At 55.5% G+C, this 20,185-nt stretch overlaps 7 protein-coding genes across 7 annotated transcripts in view; 4 read left to right on the top strand and 3 right to left on the bottom strand.

The window, feature by feature from the left end:
* The window catches only part of VDBG_01273 (conserved hypothetical protein), a gene marked incomplete at both ends in the record, with an annotated part of 964 nt that extends 217 nt beyond the window's left edge, over positions 1 to 747 (bottom strand). Inside the window, 2 exons of the mRNA XM_003009544.1 lie at positions 65 to 448; positions 532 to 747. Of these exons, the coding sequence (XP_003009590.1) occupies positions 65 to 448; positions 532 to 589 (442 nt within the window). The remainder of the gene's footprint in view (positions 1 to 64; positions 449 to 531) is intronic.
* A 247-nt stretch (positions 748 to 994) lies between these two features.
* VDBG_01272 (CLP1) lies at positions 995 to 3,408 on the top strand (the record flags this gene model as incomplete). The annotated part of the gene is made up of 5 exons (XM_003009543.1): positions 995 to 1,146; positions 1,199 to 2,000; positions 2,054 to 2,320; positions 2,396 to 2,771; positions 2,838 to 3,408. The coding sequence occupies 4 exons, from the start codon at positions 1,105 to 1,107 to the stop codon at positions 2,662 to 2,664; spliced, it is 1,380 nt and encodes a 459-aa protein (XP_003009589.1).
* Positions 3,409 to 4,650: 1,242 nt separating this feature from the next.
* VDBG_01271 (secreted protein) lies at positions 4,651 to 7,627 on the top strand (the record flags this gene model as incomplete). Its single annotated transcript, XM_003009542.1, has 2 exons — positions 4,651 to 4,659; positions 4,718 to 7,627. The coding sequence occupies 2 exons, from the start codon at positions 4,651 to 4,653 to the stop codon at positions 7,625 to 7,627; spliced, it is 2,919 nt and encodes a 972-aa protein (XP_003009588.1).
* Positions 7,628 to 9,700: 2,073 nt separating this feature from the next.
* VDBG_01270 (conserved hypothetical protein) lies at positions 9,701 to 10,288 on the top strand (the record flags this gene model as incomplete). The annotated part of the gene is made up of 2 exons (XM_003009541.1): positions 9,701 to 9,731; positions 9,819 to 10,288. 2 exons carry the CDS (start codon positions 9,701 to 9,703, stop codon positions 10,286 to 10,288), a joined length of 501 nt encoding a protein of 166 aa, XP_003009587.1.
* A 388-nt stretch (positions 10,289 to 10,676) lies between these two features.
* VDBG_01269 (conserved hypothetical protein) lies at positions 10,677 to 16,307 on the bottom strand (the record flags this gene model as incomplete). Its single annotated transcript, XM_003009540.1, has 4 exons — positions 10,677 to 12,971; positions 13,020 to 14,215; positions 14,267 to 15,335; positions 15,396 to 16,307. 4 exons carry the CDS (start codon positions 16,305 to 16,307, stop codon positions 10,677 to 10,679), a joined length of 5,472 nt encoding a protein of 1,823 aa, XP_003009586.1.
* Positions 16,308 to 18,397: 2,090 nt separating this feature from the next.
* Positions 18,398 to 19,465, top strand: VDBG_01268 (quinone oxidoreductase; the record flags this gene model as incomplete). The annotated part of the gene is made up of 3 exons (XM_003009539.1): positions 18,398 to 19,150; positions 19,210 to 19,317; positions 19,358 to 19,465. 3 exons carry the CDS (start codon positions 18,398 to 18,400, stop codon positions 19,463 to 19,465), a joined length of 969 nt encoding a protein of 322 aa, XP_003009585.1.
* A 283-nt stretch (positions 19,466 to 19,748) lies between these two features.
* VDBG_01267 (bifunctional protein GAL10) overlaps positions 19,749 to 20,185 on the bottom strand; it is a gene marked incomplete at both ends in the record, with an annotated part of 1,309 nt that continues 872 nt past the window's right edge. The window contains one exon of the mRNA XM_003009538.1: positions 19,749 to 20,138. Coding sequence (XP_003009584.1) covers positions 19,749 to 20,138 — 390 coding nt within the window. The remainder of the gene's footprint in view (positions 20,139 to 20,185) is intronic.

The raw sequence follows: 20,185 nt of genomic DNA, 5'->3' as shown, positions 1-20,185 counted from the left end.
ACCTTGTTGTCGCCCTGGGCCACAACCGCAGCGTAGCTGGGCGGCGCGGCGCCGTCGCTGCTACCCTCGCCACCGTTTCCATTCTGCTGCTGCTGCTGGCTCGAGTTGCCGGCGGTGCCGTAGCTGAGGTTGTTGTGGTTCTGCTGGGGCTGGGGCTGGCCCTTGTGCGGGCGGGCCTGCTGCTGGGGCTGGCGTCCGTCGCCGTGGACGAAGACGTAGGTGACTCGGCCGCCCTCGCGGTCATTCTGGGGGAGGGAGTCGTATTCATTGGCGGGCTCGGGGTATTGGACAATGATGTACCAGGCGTGGATGAGGCCGGGAATCTGGGCCGTGTTAGTGGGGGATGGTTCGGTGGCAGGGGTCGCCGTGAGGGAACGTACGAAGCCGAGAACGCAGAGAAGAATGTTGATGATGGAATCTGCTGAGCAGATGCCACGCTTCACCCAGACTGCGGAGGTTTTAGTGAGGATTCAAGAGATATTTCATGGATTTGGCCAGTGATCAGGCAGCAGTTATTGGGGCAAGACGTACCAGGTAGTGGGGGGAAGAGGACGGCCAGAAAGCCAAGGAAGATATCGGCGGAGCACATTGTGGACGGTTTTCGGATGTGTTGAACGGGTGAGCAGGCAATCTAGCAGTTCACTTGTGTTTGTGAAGGAGAGAATGAACGAGTGCAGGGCAGATGATTGTGGTTTCGAGGTCGCAAGGTGAGGATGGCGTGGTCTGGATATGGAGAAGTAGTGTGACGTCTTGGGAGCCTGGAGTGGGCGTCCGTGACCCAAGGTGGACCAAATGCACCGCCATTCGCCCCAGAGGGAGCCAGTGGCTTGGGCGGGTGTCAGCGAGGGGTGTGTAATGGACCCGTGACGTACGCTGTGTGTGTGAGACGTTTTTGATTGGGCTGGACGGGTGAACCTCGGATGTTCCTGAAGATCCATCCAGGCACCCCCACCAGACGTTATGCGGGTGTGTAATGGCTGCTCAAGCAAGCTGTATGCCAGCTTTATGCTAGGGATCCATTCTAGATACCTAGGTAGTTACTAGAGGTTGCTGCTAGACCAGACACCCCAAGCTGCTGTCTGTCGTAGCTCAGTGGTAGCGACTATGTCTATTCCAGGACTTGGCCTGGAAACCTTCGCTGCTCAGGTATGTGTCGCGTCCCAATACTTCCATTTGTCTGCTTCTGACTGCTCGACAGCCAGCAGCTCCCACTGGCGCCTCCACTACTCGGGTCATCAAGCTCGAGCAGCTATCCGAATGGCGATTCGAGGTTGGCTTTAGCTCAGAAGTCGAAGTGAAGCTTGTTGCCGGTGTTGCAGAAAAAGATGGCACAGAGCTCGCCGCACACCACGTCTATCGCTTCAGCGGTGTCAAGACGAAAATCCTCACATTCATGGGCTGCCAGCTCGAAGTTACTGGCACCTGCGATGACGAGTTCCTCGCAGACTTCCCGAAGCCTACCGACTCACCCATGAATTCCTATCTCAATCTTCACTTCAAACTACATGCTCTTCGACAGCATGCAGCGGCGGCGAAAGCAGAAGGACCACGCGTTATGATCTGTGGGCCTCCGAACACAGGCAAAACAAGTGTCGCGCGGACATTGACGAGCTATGCTACACGACTGGAGGGACAGCCTTTGGTGGTCAACATGGATCCCAAAGAGGGCATGCTGTCTCTGCCAGGCACACTGAGCGCCAGTGCTCTGGCTTCCATTCTGGATATCGAGGCTGTAGACGGATGGGGCACCACGCCCACCAGCGGGCCAAGTCAGGTACCTGTCAAGTTACCTCTAGCATTCTACTACGGACGGACAAGCCCGGCCGAAGACCCCAAGAAATACCTTGAACTCGTAAGCCGCTTGGCAGGCTCTGTGACTTCTAGATTTACCCAAGATCCCGACGTCAAGAGCTCTGGAATGATCATCGACACGCCTAGCACGGATGAAAAGAGCAAAGCCAGCATGGAAGTTCTCGTGCATATTGCCGAAGAGCTATCAGGTGAGTCGTTTGTGTACTGAACCAAAGAATCATGCGTTGTTGACATTCGACAGCAAACATCATCCTCGTATTGGGTTCTTCACGCGTCAACACAGAGTTGAGCAGGCGGTTCGCCAATGAACGTACCGGCCTCGGAGAACAGATCCATGTTATTCATCTCGACAGATCTGAGGGAGTGGCCACGCGAGATGAAGGGTACATGCAACAAGCATGCGAGGCTTCGATCAGAGAGTACTTTTTCGGCAACATCGGGCGAACTCTAAGTCCTGCGACTCAGCAGGTCGATTTTGATAGCCTCACCATTTACAGACTGGGTGACTGTAAGTCTGGCCCCGTCCTCTATGTTTGCGACCACGATAGCAAGCTATATCACATCGCTTACTAACATGTCCCAGACTCGGTGTACGGCAACGGGGACGAGGGTCTCATGCTGTCCGAGCCATCAGGCCTCATGGCGCATTGGACTTTGGCTGTCATGTACGCCTCTACCAAGGATTCGCCTGAGACCATTCGCAACGCGAACGTCATGGGGTATGTTTACGTCGCCGAAGTTGACAAAGAGAGGCGCAAAATGAAAGTTCTCGCGCCCGTCAGCGGACGATTGGGTGATCGCCCTCTACTCTGGGGCAAGTGGCCGGAACCATTCGTCAACTTATTGGGTTAAGCCGTCCTCATCCAAAATATCCCACCTACGGACACCAAACAACAGTCCGCGGTTCAAAGGCGGCCTGACGCCAAGCAAATTGGTCACGCGCTTATAAGACACGACTTGTAAGTCCACCTCATTTGGAGCTACAGACGAAGTCTGATGATGTGAAGGAGCTAATACAACGCTAGTAATGAACAGCCACGCGATGATGATGCTCTGAGCTTCATATTACCATGTAGCCCCCGGAAGCTTTTCATTATTGATGGTAAAAGGCTCTGCCTTCCACTTCATGCAATTGTCTTGCTGACGTGCCGCGTCAGATTCGTCGCGGACGGAAGAGGCTGATAAATAACGACCAAGTGACGCATCTAGCCACATCTGCTGATCACGAAAGAAATTCTCTCTCTGTGTCGCCAAGATTTCGCATCTGGTACTGCACCCAGATGGATATAAGGTCCAGAAACAGCGCTCTAATAGCTGGGGGCTCTATCATGGAGATCCGTATCCTACGTTCGCGCAACGTCACAATCTCCCAACTGCTTGTTGTCCTCCATCATACGCCAGGTCCTGCGCAGGCTAGGCCGCAGCGGCAGCGAGTTGTTCCATGCCCAGGCGGATGGCGGGCCATTGGGGAAGACCGAGGATCTTCGCCACGGTCTTTCTCGTTCGACGTGCGCTATATCTCTCCACAACCGACATCTGCACCGAGATTCGTCCAGGGCTCGTCATTGTACATAGCATCAACACCTTCTGCCTCGCTCATGATAACACCCTGTGAAAGAGATCTTGCTTTCAGAGGCGGACCATGATTGATGTGTACGTTCGATGAACCCAGAACCCTGTCGGGCTGTCTGTTGACGAATGATGGAAACAGAAACCTTGGTTGGCAGGTATGGCTCACACTCTCGGGACGTACATCAAATACCAGGCCGTAAGCGCACCTCATTGATGAGTGACTTGTGCTCACCCAATCTCCAGACCCAGCAGAATGGGCGGATCTGCGATTCGGTGTGATTAAACTGATCGAGTGGCGGGGCGGAAGTCCGCGATACTGGAACTGCCCTGGGCTAGGTGATCTGCATTCAAGGAGCCAAACATCCGGCATGTTGCAGAAATTTGTTACGAATGTCAATCGTTGTGCACAGCAGCTGAGCAAGGTGTTCAATAGAGCATCCTTCCAGCGTTGTGCCAAGCAGAGTTATTAACTACAAGGTGCCCATTGCACTAGTCTGCACGGCCAAGACCTGCCTAAGACATACGACACCAGCGGCGCCTCGAGCGCATAAGACCACATTGCAGAGCTTAGATACGAAGCTCTGGGTACGGGTCTACACAATAGTTGGGTTTCCTCGCATCAGTAGCAGGTTTACCCTGCTGGACGCCAGGGGGTGCCCCTCCCACCAAGGATTCCCCCCGCCTCTGATCACCGGTTCCCCGCAACAACTGAATAGCGACGGTTGGAGAAAGCGTCCGGGGTAAACGGCCGAGTAACCCCTGCCCAAAGCTTTCATCCGCAAACTAACCGACGGACCAACTTTTTCCTGCAGGCTTGGTGGGTGTAAGTGGGAAGAGGTCCCACCGACGACAGTCATGAGTGCGGCGCGACCCCTCCCCGAACAATCCGCTCCATGGACCAGGGGGGCAGACACAATACAATCCAAAGGTAGGAGCCCGACCTGCCAGGCCTCGTCGTATCTTCTGGCCTCTTCGGGGTAATACTCGAGCGAGGCATATCTCTTTCCTGCCCGCTTGAAGCGTTGGCAGGGGGTCGCTCCTTGTACCGACCTTGTACCAAGTTCTATACCTTCGCTCTGGCCTTTTCAGATGCCTCCCAGGAGCAGACGTCAACATGAGCAGGCCTAAGGATGTGCTTGTTCCTTTAAAAGAGTCCACGAGCTCGCAATAGTGTTGATCTGAGCTTCACATGTCGCGTTTTCTAGGAACCCCCCGGCTCTCGCTATCCTTCGCATTCCATCCAAACCGGTTGAGACCAAATTTGGCATGGCTCTGGTAAGATTTGACATAGCATTGCCCCCATAGCCTGGCAGTCACTAAAGCATGACTGTAGTCAACACTGGCGCAGAGCGCCCTCGGCGAGGTCTATGGCGCCTTTCAGAGCCCTCCGATGCGGGCCCGACCCATGTTCCGCTGGTGGTGGCCTGACGGTCTGGTTGAGCCTGAGGAAATAAGGGCCGAGGTGCAGCAGATGTACAACGCTGGTTTTGGAGGCGCCGAAATCAGCGATGTGCATCGCAGTCGCAACACGCCTATCGACCTTGAAAAGTACGGCTGGGGCACCCAACCTTGGATCGACGGTCTCTACGCTGCCGTTTCCGAAGCCGATAAGGTCGGTTTCTACATTGACAATACTGTCGGTCCTACCTACCCCGCTGCCGTACCTGGTCTATCTCAAGACGACCCGGCAGCATCTCAAGAGGTTGTCCTCGGGCGAGCCGTTGTAACTGGTGGCGAGCGCTACAGTGGTCCTGTACCACCTCCTGGCCATGCTCCGGAAGGCGATGTCACCAAGGAGACGCTGTTGGCGGTGCACGCCTACAAGGTTGCCTCTGGAAGCAGCCCGACTGCCAGCCCTATCATTCTCGACCATACGAGCCTGATCAGCTTGTCCTGCTTTGCATCTAATGGTACTGTCAACTTTACGCCGCCCGATGATGGGACCTGGATGATTCTTTCGTGGCACGAGCGTGGCTCAGGCATGAAGGCAAAGGGTGGCCCTCATAATCACGAAGACGGAGCGGTCATTGATCACTTTTCCTCCGCCGGAATTGGGGCGGTCACCAACTTCTGGGACGACAATCTTCTGACGCCTGAGGTCAAAGACCTGCTATCCGATATCGGCGGCGCATACTTCGAGGACTCGATCGAACTTGAGTACAACACCATCTGGACCCCAGACCTGCGAGAAGAGTTCAAGACCTATCAGGGCTACGACCTCTTTCGCTACCTGCCTGCCATTACCCAAGATGACCAAAAGAACGTGTTCCGGTTTGCGGACGCCGAGCTGAACCGCGGTGTCATCAATGACTTCTGGGACACTCTGGGTAAGATGTACGTTGACAATCACATTGGTGGCATCAAGCCATGGGCGAATGCCATGAACATGAAGTTCCGCGCCCAGGTCTATGGTGTTCCTACGGCCGCTACCACCGCAGCGGGCAAGATTGACATTCCCGAAGGCGAGTCTCTGGGCTTCAAAAACATGGGTGACTGGCGTGCTCTTGCTGGTGCGGCCAACTTCGCCAATCTCACAATGATCAGCAATGAAGCCGGCGCGCTACTGAACCAGCCTTACGCTACGACATGGGATCTCATGATCAAAATTATGAATCCTATCATGACGGCAGGCGTCAACCTCCAAATCTTTCACGGATTCTCCTACAAAGAAGCGCCTGGTGCGAAGTGGCCTGGTTTTGCAGCCTTCACTCCTTACAGTGGCAACCGTGTGGGTTACTCAGAGTCTTGGGGCCCTCGCATTCCCATGTGGAAGCATACGCGCGACGTTGCCGATTACTTTGCTCGCACTCAGTCACTTCTCCAACGAGGTTCTCCCAAGCACGATGTCGCCTTCTACTCCCCTAAGGGCTACATCGCTGCTGGATTCAGCGGGCCATGGTACTCCCTAGATGGTGCGCGTCAGGGCTGGAGCATGAATCTAATTGGTCCCGGCCAGTTCGAAGAGCCGACGGCGTTCGTTGAGGATGGGCTCTTGCACCCTAAAGGCCCCGGCTTTTCCGTGCTTGCCTTCGAGGGAGACTCGTTTGCCTCTCGTGCCCCTGTGATCGAGGTTGCCACCGCTGAAAAGATTCTTGACTTTGCCAAAAAGGGATTGACGGTCGTTGCTGTTGGTAACTGGACCGCACCCCGCGCATTTGGATACAAAGAATTTGACCAGAACGACAAGATCAAGGCTATTTTTGACGAGCTCCTGGCTCTACCCAACGTGTTCAACCCGGCAGACCGCCCCGACATCCCAGCCGCCATGGCGGAGGCCGGCGTCAAACCTCGTGTGCAGTATGACAACCAACAACTCTTGAACTATCATCGCGTTGATGGCGATTCCGATCACTTCTTCTTCACGGCTACTCATACTGATATCTATGAGATTCGTGCCAATATCCGGGTTCAGCCTGTCGAGGCCGATGTCATCATCCCTCGCCGAAGCAGCAAGGGCATCCCCTTTTGGATGAACCTCTGGACTGGCGAAATTACTCCCGTTGCCAACTATGAAGAAGTTTCTGATACCCAGTTGAAGGTTCACATTAGCCTCTCGGCCTACCAGTCAGCAATGTTGACTGTCGCGCCCTCTGACACGACACCCATCCACGCAAGGCTTGCCGCCCTGGCGGGCGCCTCGCTTCACCGCACTGACGCAGGTCTGGTGCTTCGCTCCAACAAGACAGGGACCTACGATGTTGCTCTCAGTACTGGGAAATCCGTTTCTGCCCGAATTGACTCTGTAATCCCTACCCAAGCCCTCGGCAACTGGACACTCGACGTGGAGGACTGGCGCCCTACTGATGATGTCTTCTCCACCGAGACCGTCAAGGTCAACCGCACTTTTTCGCTCGGCGACGGCCCTCTCGTCGCCTGGCCCGAGATTGAGGGACTCGAGGACTCGGTTGGCTTAGGTCGCTACAGCAGCTCCTTCACCCTCGACTCCGAGTGGGACGCTGACGTGCATGGTGCCGTGCTCGCCATTCCCACCTTCATCGGATCGTTGCGCATCTTTGTAAATGACGAATGGATTGGTCCCGTTGACCAGATGGGTGTCGAGTTTGACATTACTGCGTTCCTGAAAGAAGGGAAGAACAGTGTTGTCATTGAAATGGCGACCAACTTGATTAACAGGATCAGGACAGTGGACCCGGCTGTATACAATAGCATGTCACGGCAGCAGCATGGCCTCGTCGGAACGATTGAGGTGAAGCCGTACGGCGTGCGAAAGTTAGCCGATTAGACATTCTCAAAAGCTGCAGGAGAACACTGTCGAGGGAGATCATGTCGGTATAACATCGAGCTGTCCTATGACACTTGCTGATGCTCTGCTCAACCTTCCCATATTTGACACAAGTTTAATCTCTCTGAACCTGCTCGTGAGCGTGTGCGCGACAAATCTCATACCTCAGGATGCAAACCCTCGCACGCAAACTTCAATTGCCACCTGCCTTTACAGACTTGCGGGCCTCGAACTAGGAAAAACTCAAACGACTCTTTCGAAAGCAGGGGAATCAAGGTTGGCTTTGTTGCTCGAATTGTGGTGAGACAGATGAGGAAAGGGGAATGGACGGTCAGAAAACGGATGGCGGAACAAGGGGGGCCAGGAGGGCTCGAGCGTGCCATGTGAAAGTATGGCGAGAGTCATGCGACATGAGTTCTTGTATGATCTTCCCCAAGGGGCCTGAGCATCAGAGTTACATTGCCACGAGGTTTGATGGCATTGGACGATCATCCGCGATCGAACCATCATGACGGGGCAGGTATCTCATGTAGTGGGCGTTTGCTCCTTTTGAATTCCAAGGTCAACGAAGACTGATCTTTGAGTACCCTTGGTAGACAGGCACCGCTTTCTCGTGGGCATTCCTAGCTTCATTGCCAAGGGCTAGGACCGGATACACTGTCGTCATTGTTCGATTGCAACCTGAAGTCGAGTCGTTGCAGGCAACAAGCATTGTTCGAGCGGCTCGGCCCATGTGATAGCCGGACGAGGTAACGTGACATGTCGTGCCAATAGACAACAAGAAATTCCAGGGTGCCAACCAGATCGAAGACGTCGAGCATGATTTCCAACACCCGAGTAATTGAACTAAGTATCGGGACGGAGGCGGAAGAGTAGGGAACAGCCTTTAGTCGAGCCGCTGCGCTTGTCGAGCTCCCGGAGGTTGATGCGAGGATCATCGCAGGCAGCCGTTTCACCATTCTCTTCGGAGACAAAACCCGCAAACGGCCTCAAAATCGGGTGGCCAGTAGTCCTTCTAGAAGGCGATCATGCCAGGCAAATCTGCCGTAAAGCAGTGTTTCGATGACACTGCTTTTCGGGCGAGGGCGGAGAGATCATCCCAGATTCGACAATAACAACGCACTTCAGCTCCGCAAACGAGAAACCGCCACCTGTCAGAGCAGACCAGTCACTTCTATGCGTGCAAGCCACCAACTGCTCAGGAACAAAGTTGGTTGCATTCCTGAACCCACAATAGGATCTTCCCTCTCGTCTGCCGAGCTCACATCGTCGCCTCGAGCGAGGTCATGCCCCTCGAAACCAGAATCCCATCTTTCACACAACGGTGGCTGTCAAAGTCGAGATCCAAACACTGCCAACGCAAGTGCCAAACAGCGCGACCGTTTACCCAGCCAATATGAATGCCCGAGCTCCCAAAGCCTCGCGCATCATCCGAAATCAAAGAAACAACCCTCTCGGAAGAAATCATCCAACCAAAGTCTTGAAGGGGAGCCTGCGAGTACGGTCTCGACTCCCCCCTAGAAACCCTTGCCGTCGGAAACTCGTCTGAAGATCCGCGGGGCGCAAAGCGCTGATCGCCCCTGTCCCTGGTGCAGTGAGCTGCAGAACCACCACCAGATGTCAGGCCGGGGGCCCCGCTCAAAGCACAAACCCCAGTCAGCTACGCGCTCATCCGAAACATTGGCCCGACTGGCACGCTGACGAAGACGACGACGTCGAAGTATCGCGAGTCTGACAAGGGGCGCCCAGCTCATCGGTGCGCAGCACGAGTGGCGCATCTCGGTTTACGCTCGTAATTCCAGTCCGCACGACGTGTTTCTGTGACGGGAAATGCATCGAGACTCGTCTGAAGGTGTCTGGCCAGGTTGTCAGGGGACATCAAGGCTGACAGGTCAGACCATGGTTGATGGTGCTAGGAGCGATCTCTTGTATAAGAAGTGGCGAAGACCGGCGACGATGAGGCAAATTTTTGTTAGCTTCAGATCATAGCCTTCTCGACCCTTTATTGCGACCACAGCCAGCCTGTCACCAACCCTTTTCAGTCAAGAAATCTCCCCTGAATACGTCAACAACATGGTCCGCTTCTCCTTTGCCGCAGCGCTGTGTAAGTTACTGATCTCCAACCCCCACAAGGCCACGCCCATTCACAGAGACCGGCAAGAAACTAACAGTCCCCAAGTCGCCGCCACAGTCCTCGCTCTGCCGAGTCCCGTCGTCCCAGACCCCTCCGGCGAGAAGAACATCGGCAACGGCAACGGCGTCCAGTTCATCGGCGGCGCCTGTCTCTCGAGCGCCGACTGCGCCTCCCAGTGCTGCGCAATCAACGGCGGCAACGGCGGCGTCTGCTCCGGCCTCGGCGCACAGTTCCAGGCCGGCAAGCAGGGCTGCGGCTTCGGCGATGGCGGCCAGCAGCCGCAGCAGCCCGAGCAGCAGCAACCCCCACAGCAGCAAGAACCGGGACGGATGGCCCAGCAGCCGGGCGCGGACTCGGGCGCGCCGGGCTCCCAGAACGTTGGTACCGGAAACGGCCAGCAGTTCATTACGGGGCAGTGCACCAGTGACGCCGACTGTGCTTCCGGGTGCTGCGGCAATGGACTCTGTGCCGCACGCGCCGTGGCCGAGGCAGCAGGCGGTCCCGGGTGCGGCTTCTCGGGTCGCTGAAGCTCTCAAGGTGCTTGTCAAACGACACGAACGACTGTTGGGTCTCTACTAGCCTATGTTGTGGCACCTGGCTGCTTGACGCTGCCTGGAAGGTTGGCGTATTGTCCTAGACACGAGAGGATGGTGAGCAAAGCTTGCATTGGAGGCGTTCAGCGGGGCGACTGGCATCGCCATGATTTTGAGGTTCTGCGTTTCAAACCAAGGGAGACTATATGAGCTTGGTCTTCTGTGTATTTGGTTGTTCAATCAAAGATATCTCAACTAAAGGGTATTCCTGAATGAGCCCTAACTCCGGTCGTCCTGTGTCCCGTCTTTCGTGTGCACCGCAATATTCTAAAATCGCAGTACAGATTGCCTTTTGTCATCTCCGTGGTTGCTGCAATCCGCCTTAATTATTGAGTTCTCCAGCGACGTATCCAATCTGCCGCCGTCCCTGAGGGCCAACGCCGGTAAGTTGTCCCGCAAGACCTGTCTGACTTTCAACCAATCGCCGTTGTTCTGCAATTCTTCGCGTTGCCCGTTCGTCCTGTTGTCGGTCCATTCTCTCAACATCTTCACGTTCTGCAATTCGAAGCGCACTCAATGCCTTAGCATGGTCCACCCGCTCCGTTGCCATGTTCCGTTCCCAGTCAAGCGCCTGAAGGTGTCGTCGCTTATCCAGTTCCATCTCTTGGCGTGCCTTGAGTGCAGATGCCTCGGCCATGGCCTTCTCGTGTGACGCTTCCGACACGCGCTCGTTCTTTCGCCGTCGCATGGCCGCTGCGAAGACTTCTTCCTCTGCGCGTGCCCTATCACCCATAGCTTCCATTTCTTCGCTGTGCGCCCGTTTACGGCGCGCGTCTTCGAGTTCGGCTTGGTTCGCCCAGATTTGTGCTTGCACAGCCGCGAGTTCCTTGGAGCGAGCTATGCTCACCTCGTAGTCCTCTTGCTCACTCGCCAGCCGGCTAAGGCGGGCTCGGCGTTCCCGTTCCTGGAGCGCCACGTCATCTGGAAGGCCTATGGCATCGTCCGGCTGCGGCCCTCGATTAGCAAAGAAGACGTCTTCGGACCTGTTGGCGCGCAGTAGGCGCAGAAGTTGCTCGTTGACATCAGCCTTGGGTAAAACTTTAGCGACGTACATGGTGGGGGAGTAAGTGTACACCCCATCCCTGTATAGATTGAATTTCTTGTTGACCAGCTTCCACATGCCCACTTTGAGGAGCAGCCTGGTCATAGCCACAGGATCGCTAGACTCCAAGGCGAGATGAAGCAAGGATTTGCCGCTGCACTTAACAGAAATATCAGAGCCCTTGTCGAGCAGAAAGTTCATAACCTTCTCAATTTGTTTTTCGCGGGCAGCAGTCATCTCGCCAGATATGGCTCCATGAAGACACATTTCGCCCAAGGCACTCCGTCCGTCGTGCAGATGGCTGGGAAAATCTGGATCATGGCCATACTCGACGAGCACTTGGACGGCTGCTAGGTTGAGCTCACGAGCAGCATTCTGAAGGGATCCGTCGTTTCTGGACGCGCCAGCAGCGAGTAGGTTGGACATCATAGTGATGGCCACGTCGCCTCCGATGTCTGACGCCAGTGACAGTGGGGTATTGCCCTTTGCGTCCGTGACGTCCACATCGGCATCCTTCAGAAGAAGTTCCTTCGTGACATCAGGCCGTCTTGCATGGATCGCCAGCATCAGTGGCGTCAGACGTGAGTGTCGAGTTTCAAAGTTGACCTTGGCCCCGGAATCTAGAAGAAGCTGGATTATGTTGCTGCTGACTTTCTTTTGCGGTTGGATAAGTGCCCAAGTGAGAAGCGTTACTGTTTCTTCTTCCTCAATCTCAGGCATGACCCGACTAACGGTTGTCTGGTCGTGGTAGAAGCCGGCATCCAGCAAAGCCTTCATAATCCTAAAGGACCGTGGGAACCTGGCGAGCGCGAGAAACAGAACTGGTGGCGAGTCCGAAAGTGAGTACATAACATCCAGGCGTGTCTCTCCGTTGCTATAGTCTGTATAGACTTGAATCAGTTGCAGGGCCTCATCTTCGGACAGTTGCTGGTCAAATATGTGATGGAAAGCCCTCGAAAGCGACTCTGTCTTGGGGTGTTTCTCTAGAAGGCGCTGTACGAGCCTAATGTTGTTTGCAGAGGTTGCCGACTCTAGGAGCTTTCCGTCTTCATGGTCGACATCCACGTCATTCTCGAACAGCAAGTCCATGAAACGGCCTCCGAGGTCTGGACTCTGGGGCACCATGTTGATGACGAGACCCAAGACGTCTGTCAAACCCGCTCCATGGGCTCCCTTTAGTATCAAGGCTTGGAGAACCAAGAAGCCTCTGTCGCTAAACCATGTGGCTGCGTTTTTATTGGTGAAGCTCTGCACAACCGTCAAATTTAAGGCGTCGGTCGTAACTGTTGCCTCGAGTAATAGTCGCACAACCGACGGCAAAGCTCTCTGTGCGGCATCAACCAGTGTCTTGGCACCCTTCACGTTTGGGGTCGCGCCATGGGCCACAAGAACTTCGATAGCCTTTTCATCGATCGCCTCATCGTTTACGGCCTTATTCAGGCAGATGTGAAGCTCCTCGCAGACGGGAAGCCCGGCTTGGAAAAGCATGTCAAGAACCATCAAGCGCGAGCTTCCGCTTAGCTTCCAGGCAGCGTTCAGCGCTCTGATCAGAGTGACGGAGGATGCCCTTCGTTGCTGCGCCGTGTTAGCCAGAAATCGAATTCCGTTATTGAGTCAACTCACTCTGCTTTTCTCGTCGTGACCAACAGCGAGTATTATCTTCAGACTGCCCACATTGGCGCTCCGCGTCGCTGCCCAGACAGCCTCGCCATTATAATAGTTTGGATCCGCACCAGCTTGAAGCAAGATCCTTACCAGTTCTTCACCCTCGCCACCGAAACGGACTGCAGATACTAGTTGGGCATTGAGAGCATCCCCACCGACACCACGCGTGAGAAGCGGCTCCAGGACTGCAGCTCGCTTTCGCAAATCCCCAACCTCGGTTGCTGCCTGAAACCCCTGTTCTAGCGTTGCTCTGCTGGGTTCTCTGCCGGTCAGCAGCATCGCAAGGACATCAGCAGCACCGGACCGACACGCTTCGATGATGGCTTGGTCGTCAACGCCTACACCATGGTTGATCAAGATGTTTCCAAGGACAATGTCTCCGTCGGTCGCCGCAGCTTGCAAAGCTTCTGAAACCGCGTTGCCCGAGGCCCCATGTTCCAATAGCAGCGTACACAGGAGCGCTCTTGTATCCTTCTTCTGGCATTTGGTGGCCTCGGTGAAAGCACTGTTAAGGATGGCGGCAGTGTGCTTTCTTTGCAGCACCAGTTCCACAATGTCGGGTCTTTCTCGTCTGATGGCGGCTACAAGAGCCTCTCCATCATTGGTATTTGCCTTGACTGACAGGGTCCGCAATAACGGGAGGTCGTCAGAATATGTATTAATAGCAAAGCCCAGTGCACGATTAGCCTCCGCACTAGGGGCACCGGCCTCCAGCAACTTCTTGGAAAAGGCCAAGCGATCCATGGGATCAGGTATCCGTAAGGCATGTGGCAAAGCATACGCCAAGGATGCCGGTGTCGGTCTGGCTTCGAAAAGCACATTCGTCAATTGTTCGTCGCTGGCAGCAACTGCATGACACAAGGCTGCCGCATTGTGTGAATTGACGTCAGCTCCAGAGCTGAGGAGGACCTTGACCGTAGACAGCTGCCGGCTTTTTGGTTCTGTCTTGGCGAGAGAGTGGACCTCCTTAACCAGAATATCGTTGAGAAGAGCCTTATCTGTAGTTCTTCGCAAGAGGGTGTGCAGTTTGGACACTTTTTTCTCAGAGGATAGCATTTGAGAGAGCTCGTTCAGACCACGATTCAGAGTCGCAGCAGAGGGCTTGCTGTGCTTCAGAACCGTGTCAAGCACCGGAGGCTCATGGTCCCGAATCGCTATCGTCGTTAGAGAACAGGGATGGCAGGATTAAGACACATCTAACATACCGATTGACAATGGTGCGCCATCATTAAAATTGATGTCAGCCCGACCTTGTTGTAATAGCACCTGCAGCAGTCTCATATCTGCAGGTTGTGTATTGAGAACGTGAAGCATCGCAGACGACACCTTGACGGGATCCATACCAGGCACGGAGCTCAATACAAGACTCGCTATCTCAAGCCTGGCTCGTGGATCTTCAATCGCTACTATGCTAGGAAGAACACCAGCCGCGGTGTCTGGCGAGATGTTCTTCCGGAGAAGCGCAGCGAGAAGTTTGACATCTTTTTGCGTCACTGCTGCCAACAATGCCCCATCGCTTGAATTGACGTCATTTGTAAACCGAAGAAGCAGAGCAATTAAAGCTTCATCCCTGTTTGGTGGTTTTGAGTCGATAGCTTCCTGCAAAGCATTTTGTACGGTTTGAGAGGGTAGTCCGCTAGAGAGGAAACATTCCACCATGCCAAGCTTGTCGCGAGGCGGGAGTGCAGATGTTTCAGCGAAAACACGCGCAACAGTTTGGCCGCTGGGCTTGCTTGCGAGCAGCACACTGGCCATGGTTACATCACCACGGCTGACTGCAATCTGCAACGCCAGTCCATTCTTGTAGTCAACCGAGGCCACTTCGTGTCTCTCGAAGACCATGGATTTCGACGCTCTTCTCCCCAGACCGCGCGGTGACTGAGACTCGACGGGCCGACCCGACCCCGGGAACTGGGGAGTGACCAGGAGATTGACAGACTTGACGTCACCAGCCCTGACGGCTTCGATGAGAACGTCATGCAGAGGGTTGCCGCTGGCTCCTCTTCGTAAGAGCACATCAAGCAACAGCCGCCGGTGTTCCAATGCCAAGTCTTTAGGAATGAGTTCAACGCACTCGGACGCCTGGAGAGAGCTCAAAGGCGAGTTGCCAGCAAGCAGAATGTGCGCCACATCTACGCGGCCATTGGATATGGCCTTCCGAACGGCCATGGCATCCCGATACTCGATCGACGTGCCGTATGTGACTAGGACGTGGAGCATCTCGAGAAACTCCGCGGATGCCGAGTTGAGCAAAGCAAGCGATGTGCCATCCCCCTCGGCACCAGCACAGAGCAGCATCTCAACCATGGAATCTTGTCATTTGGATTGATAGACCGGATGGCCGATGAGTTCGGTGAAGGCTTCGTCCAGACCTTGACCACGGGGTGGTTTGCTTCCAAGCAAGATTGCAAGCACTATGTCGTGTCGTCCTTGCGATATCGCAATCTTCAGGGCCTGTGCTTGCTTGTGGCTTCCATCAGCGGTGGATCTAGCTAGTCTCATGACTGTCGAAACGCAGGCGGCTCGAGTGGCATCAATCATGCATTGGGACAGCCAGGAAGCTGAAGGTCGTCCCTCGGACCGCAGAACCAGACTGACAATTTCGGCTTGTCCGCCCGTGACACATGCCTGGCGTACGGCGTCCTGGGCATCAGCCGTCGAGGCGGCACCGGCACCATATCGAAGCAACAGCTCAACAATCGCTGTGTTCTGGTTCCTCATGGCTATGGGCAGCGATGTGTCCAGGGCGACGGTGTCTGCGTGGGGCAGCAAGACGGCCACCATGTCCGCTTGTCCATTCTGCACCGCCTGCTGGAGGAGCCTGCTCCGTTCTCCAAAGGTCTCCAAGCTCTTACGACGGCTAAGAAGGCCTTGCTTGGGCTTCTGGGGGAGATTTACATCACCACCCGAGCTGATGAGGAGATTGATGAGAGACTCGGCTGCGCCGGCTCTACCCGAGTTGGCGACGTGAGAGTTCAAGGCATCGAAGACGATCTTGGGGTCGTAGGATTTCTTCTTGGAGGAAGAAAATGCCTTTCGAAGGTTCCCAGTCGACTCGGTCCGGCCGTGTGAAAGTTGTCTTCTTTTGACGAGCTCTTCGGCGTAGAAGTCATCATCTGTGTTGCGATAAGTGGGCGGATGAGATGGGCGGGACAGTGATGAGGTCGCTGACGGCACTTCCACGCCCCATTGCTCCGCGAGCTGAAGAAGTCGCCGCTGGCGGTCTTCGTGGGAGGGAATTGGCATGACAGGCACGACAGGGACGTGCCGCTTAATGGGTGGCGCGGTTCAGGTCAAGCTCCTCAGCCACAGCGTGGTGAGAGAGAGAGAGAGCCAAAAGCCAAAGCTAAACGGATCGTGGTTGCATCAGAGGAGGGGCAGATCGCAGTCGGAAGACGGTTGATAAAGCAATCAGAGAGGGCTGAAGATACAACGCGGCGAGGCCTCCCTCCGAGGTTGAAAGCCTGTGTCGAGGTCCGTATGGAAGTAGACGAATGGACTCAGGTCTCAGGAGTGAGCCGGGTTGCGGGTTCGAGGCTCGGCCAATTGGGCTTGACTGAGTGTCGAATTGGGGGGCAAACTCTTCGTCTCAGGACCGACGGCGACTATGTTGAGGAGTATTTGTAAGAGGGGCCGCCAGTCATTCAGTTCTTGACATTTGAAAATGGAAAGGCTCCAGCTTGTGGAGGCGAGGGATGAAAGGATAAAAATGCGACAGGATATGAAAGGCGAAAATCCCGAGCAGTCGTAGAGACACGAGTATTCTCGGTCAGTGACGTCCACACGGCGTGGCGGAGGGGGGAAGGAGCAAGCGGGTGTGAGGCAAGTGCAGGCAGTGTAGGCAGTGCATTCAGTGCCCATGGCCAGGAAGGTACCTGTTTAAGGTACCTGTTTAAGGTACCTGTTTAAGGTACCTTACCTGTCTACCTAAGGTACCTACCTAACTACCTACCCACCTAGGGAAGGCAACCTACATGTACCTTTAGACAAGGTGCCTTACCTAGGTAGGTGGGTAGGGATGACAGGCACGACAAAAGGATGGACAGCCAGTGGATCTCGATGCGCCACATACCCCCTGTCGATAGTCCTGTCCACCCCACCACTTTCCCCTTCTCTAGCCACAAGGCCAAGACAGGCCTTTGACGGGAGAGCCGCTTGGCAGGCGCCGACTTGCCCATCCATCAGCTATCACTCGGGGAGGGAGGACAGGCGTCAAAATCCAGTTTGATGTCGGCCTTGCAGTCTTCCTGATTGGAATCGTCACGGCTGCGTCGAAGTATCTAGTGCCCCAACCTCGCGGGCTGCTGGATAATCGGCACATGATGCATTCGGAAAAGCATGTGAACAGCCACTTCTCTCGCCCGTTTCACACCTCATCAAGAGTCCGGACTCCGGATGAAAAAGCCAATGGCGAGGCCCTAGCCGACGGTTCTGTTCTTTCGCGATGACGCGGCACGTGGATTCCGTTGCCTCCCACCCATGTTCCGAGGAGAGAACGACGAGCGAACCTGCTCGTCTCGGTGTGTCAGTGCAAGGCAATGCACGCCATTCGCTGAGTGTTCTGCTTGGCAACCTAGATTCTTTTCTCGTTTCCTGCGAGGCGCAGCGCTCTCCCGAGTCATCGCCAATCCACAAGAGCCTCCACAAGGAGAACAAGGCCTCGCAAGCTTCGGGGGGAAAGCGACGACGCAACATGCCCATTGAAACAAAACTCGATCCACCTCTAGGCCGGGCCTCACTGCATTCCGACTCAGCCCCCCGGGCGGCCACTCTCCATGAATATCGTCGTTACTCCGTCGCGGGGACATTGCAACCGACCCCTGGAGATCGCTCGAGCTGACGCGCTCCTGTCTCATCCAGATAAGAGCTTTATCGGGTTCTTCTTGCGGCGCACGGCGACTCGGCAGCAGTCATGACGCGCCTCCGCCGAGCAAGGCTGATTCTAATAGTAATGCTAATGAACAGCCCTTGTCTTGATTGTCCAGCATCCACCCATCATGCCCAAAAAGGCAATGAAAGGGCGTGAAACATGAGATTTGCTTAGTTTTCCGGCTCGCTAGCTAATCCGCGGCGCACCTGACTGGCCCCGAACGGCATTGCGGCACCTCGGGCAGATAGACAGGCATGATTTACCCCTCATCACATTGGATCACGACTTCAACCCCACCACGTATTAAGATAGGTCGATACCAACACACACCATCGTACGTAGCATGTCTCTGGCACCCTCACCACTTTGCTTCGTATCCAAGCGCATCCCAACCGCTGCCCTCCTCTGGCCATTCTCTGTCCAAACGGCTTTCAGACCCATCCGCGGCCCCAGAATACATCGCACAATGGCCTCCTCTTCCCTGCCGCAGTCGATGCCCGCCATCCAGATTGCTAAGACTGGCGACCCCTCCGTGCTTACTCTTAACACGGCTCCCGTCCCCGCTGTCCCCGAAGGCCATGTCCTCGTGCGCAACGCCTACGCCGGCATCAACTACATTGACACGTACTTCCGCACGGGTCTTTACCCCATCCCTGGCAATGATTTCCCCCACACTCTAGGACGAGAAGGCGCCGGCACAATCGCTGCGGCACACCCCTCGGTGGCCTCCAAGTTTCCCAACGGCACCCGTGTCGTCTACATGGGATCCGTCGGTGCCTACGCAAGCTACTCTGCCGTGCCCGCCGCCCTGGTCGTCGCCATCCCTGACAACCTGACCCTCGACGTCGCCGCTGCCGCCTGGCTGCAGGGGCTCACTGCATGGACCTTTGTGCGAGAGGCGGGCGAGGTCAAGTCTGGCGAGTGGGCTCTCGTTCACGCCGCGGCTGGCGGTGTTGGTGGACTGCTCGTGCAGATGCTCAAGGCCGTCGGTGCTCGCGTCATCGCTACGGCGAGCTCAGAGGAGAAGCTCGCTGCTGCGCACGCCAAGGGAGCCGAGTTTGGCGTCAACTCGAAGAGCGATAACCTTGTCGAAGAGGTGAAGAAGATCACAGGTGGCCATGGTGTCGATGTCGTGTTTGACGGCGTTGGCAAGACAACCTTTGACGGTGACGTCGAGATGGCGGCGCGCAAGGGACGACTGGTCATCTTTGGAAATGCTGTACGTCGTGACAACACGTGCCCCCCTGCTTGCACCCGACCTATGCTGACGTTTTGCAGTCTGGCGCCGTGGACCCCGTCAACATCCTCCGTCTCGGTGGCAAGAACCTCAAACTCATGAGACCTGTCGTCAACGGCTACCTAGCCGAGCGCGAGGAGCTGGAAAAGGTACGGCAGCGAATTGTTCGAGATGCTGACGTCTGGCAAGGTCGAGGTGCCAGTGTACAAGACATATCCTCTGGCAGACGCGTCCCAGGCCCACATTGACCTCGAGTCAAGGAAGACATCCGGCAAATTGCTGCTCAAGATAGATTGACGCGAGGAAGATGCGGCTGCCCGCACGCCACGCAGCAGACTTGCCTAGACCGATAGATGTGTAGTAATGGGATGGGGATCGAGAATAAAATTCCGCTCATTTGCAGAGACACCTTCATGCCTCTTCATCAATTTTTTTTTCATTAGTCTATCGTGCGTGGCGCTCAGCACCTCTAGCAACAAAAGGAAAAAGTGAAATGCAGCAGCAATGGTTTTCTTTTCTTGCTTCTGCGAATCAGGATGTCCTGAAAAACCCCCTCCTGTTCTCCATCGCCCCGATCTCTCTATTTTGTGCCAATGGCCTTGGCGTTGGCGAGCAGCTCCGGGGGCGGGTCCTGGCGGTAGCCCTGGGGGTTGTTCTCGACCCAGCGCCACAGGTCCTCGCAGGCCTTCTCCATGGTCTGTTCGGTCTTCCAGTTGAGCTCCTTGTTGGCGCGCTCAGGGTTGGCGGTGAGGTTGAGGACGTCGCCCTGGCGGCGGGGGCGGACCTCGTAGGGCAGGTCGCGGCCGACGACCTTGCTAAAGGCCTTGAAGATGTCGTAGACGGTGCTGCCGCGGCCGGAGACGAGGTTCCAGGCGCGGACGCCGGGGTTGTTGTCGCGCAGGTAGTTGAGGGCGACGAGGTGGCCCTTGGCGAGGTCGCCGACGTGGATGTAGTCGCGGATGGCGGTGCCCTCCTTGGAGTCATAGTCGTCGCCAAAGACGAGCAGCTTCTCGCGCT

This window comes from Verticillium alfalfae, genomic scaffold (assembly GCF_000150825.1).
Source record: "Verticillium alfalfae VaMs.102 supercont1.1 genomic scaffold, whole genome shotgun sequence".
Taxonomy (NCBI): domain Eukaryota; kingdom Fungi; phylum Ascomycota; class Sordariomycetes; order Glomerellales; family Plectosphaerellaceae; genus Verticillium; species Verticillium alfalfae.
Note: the sequence above shows the minus strand (reverse complement) of the source record. Positions and strands in the feature narration are given on the sequence as shown.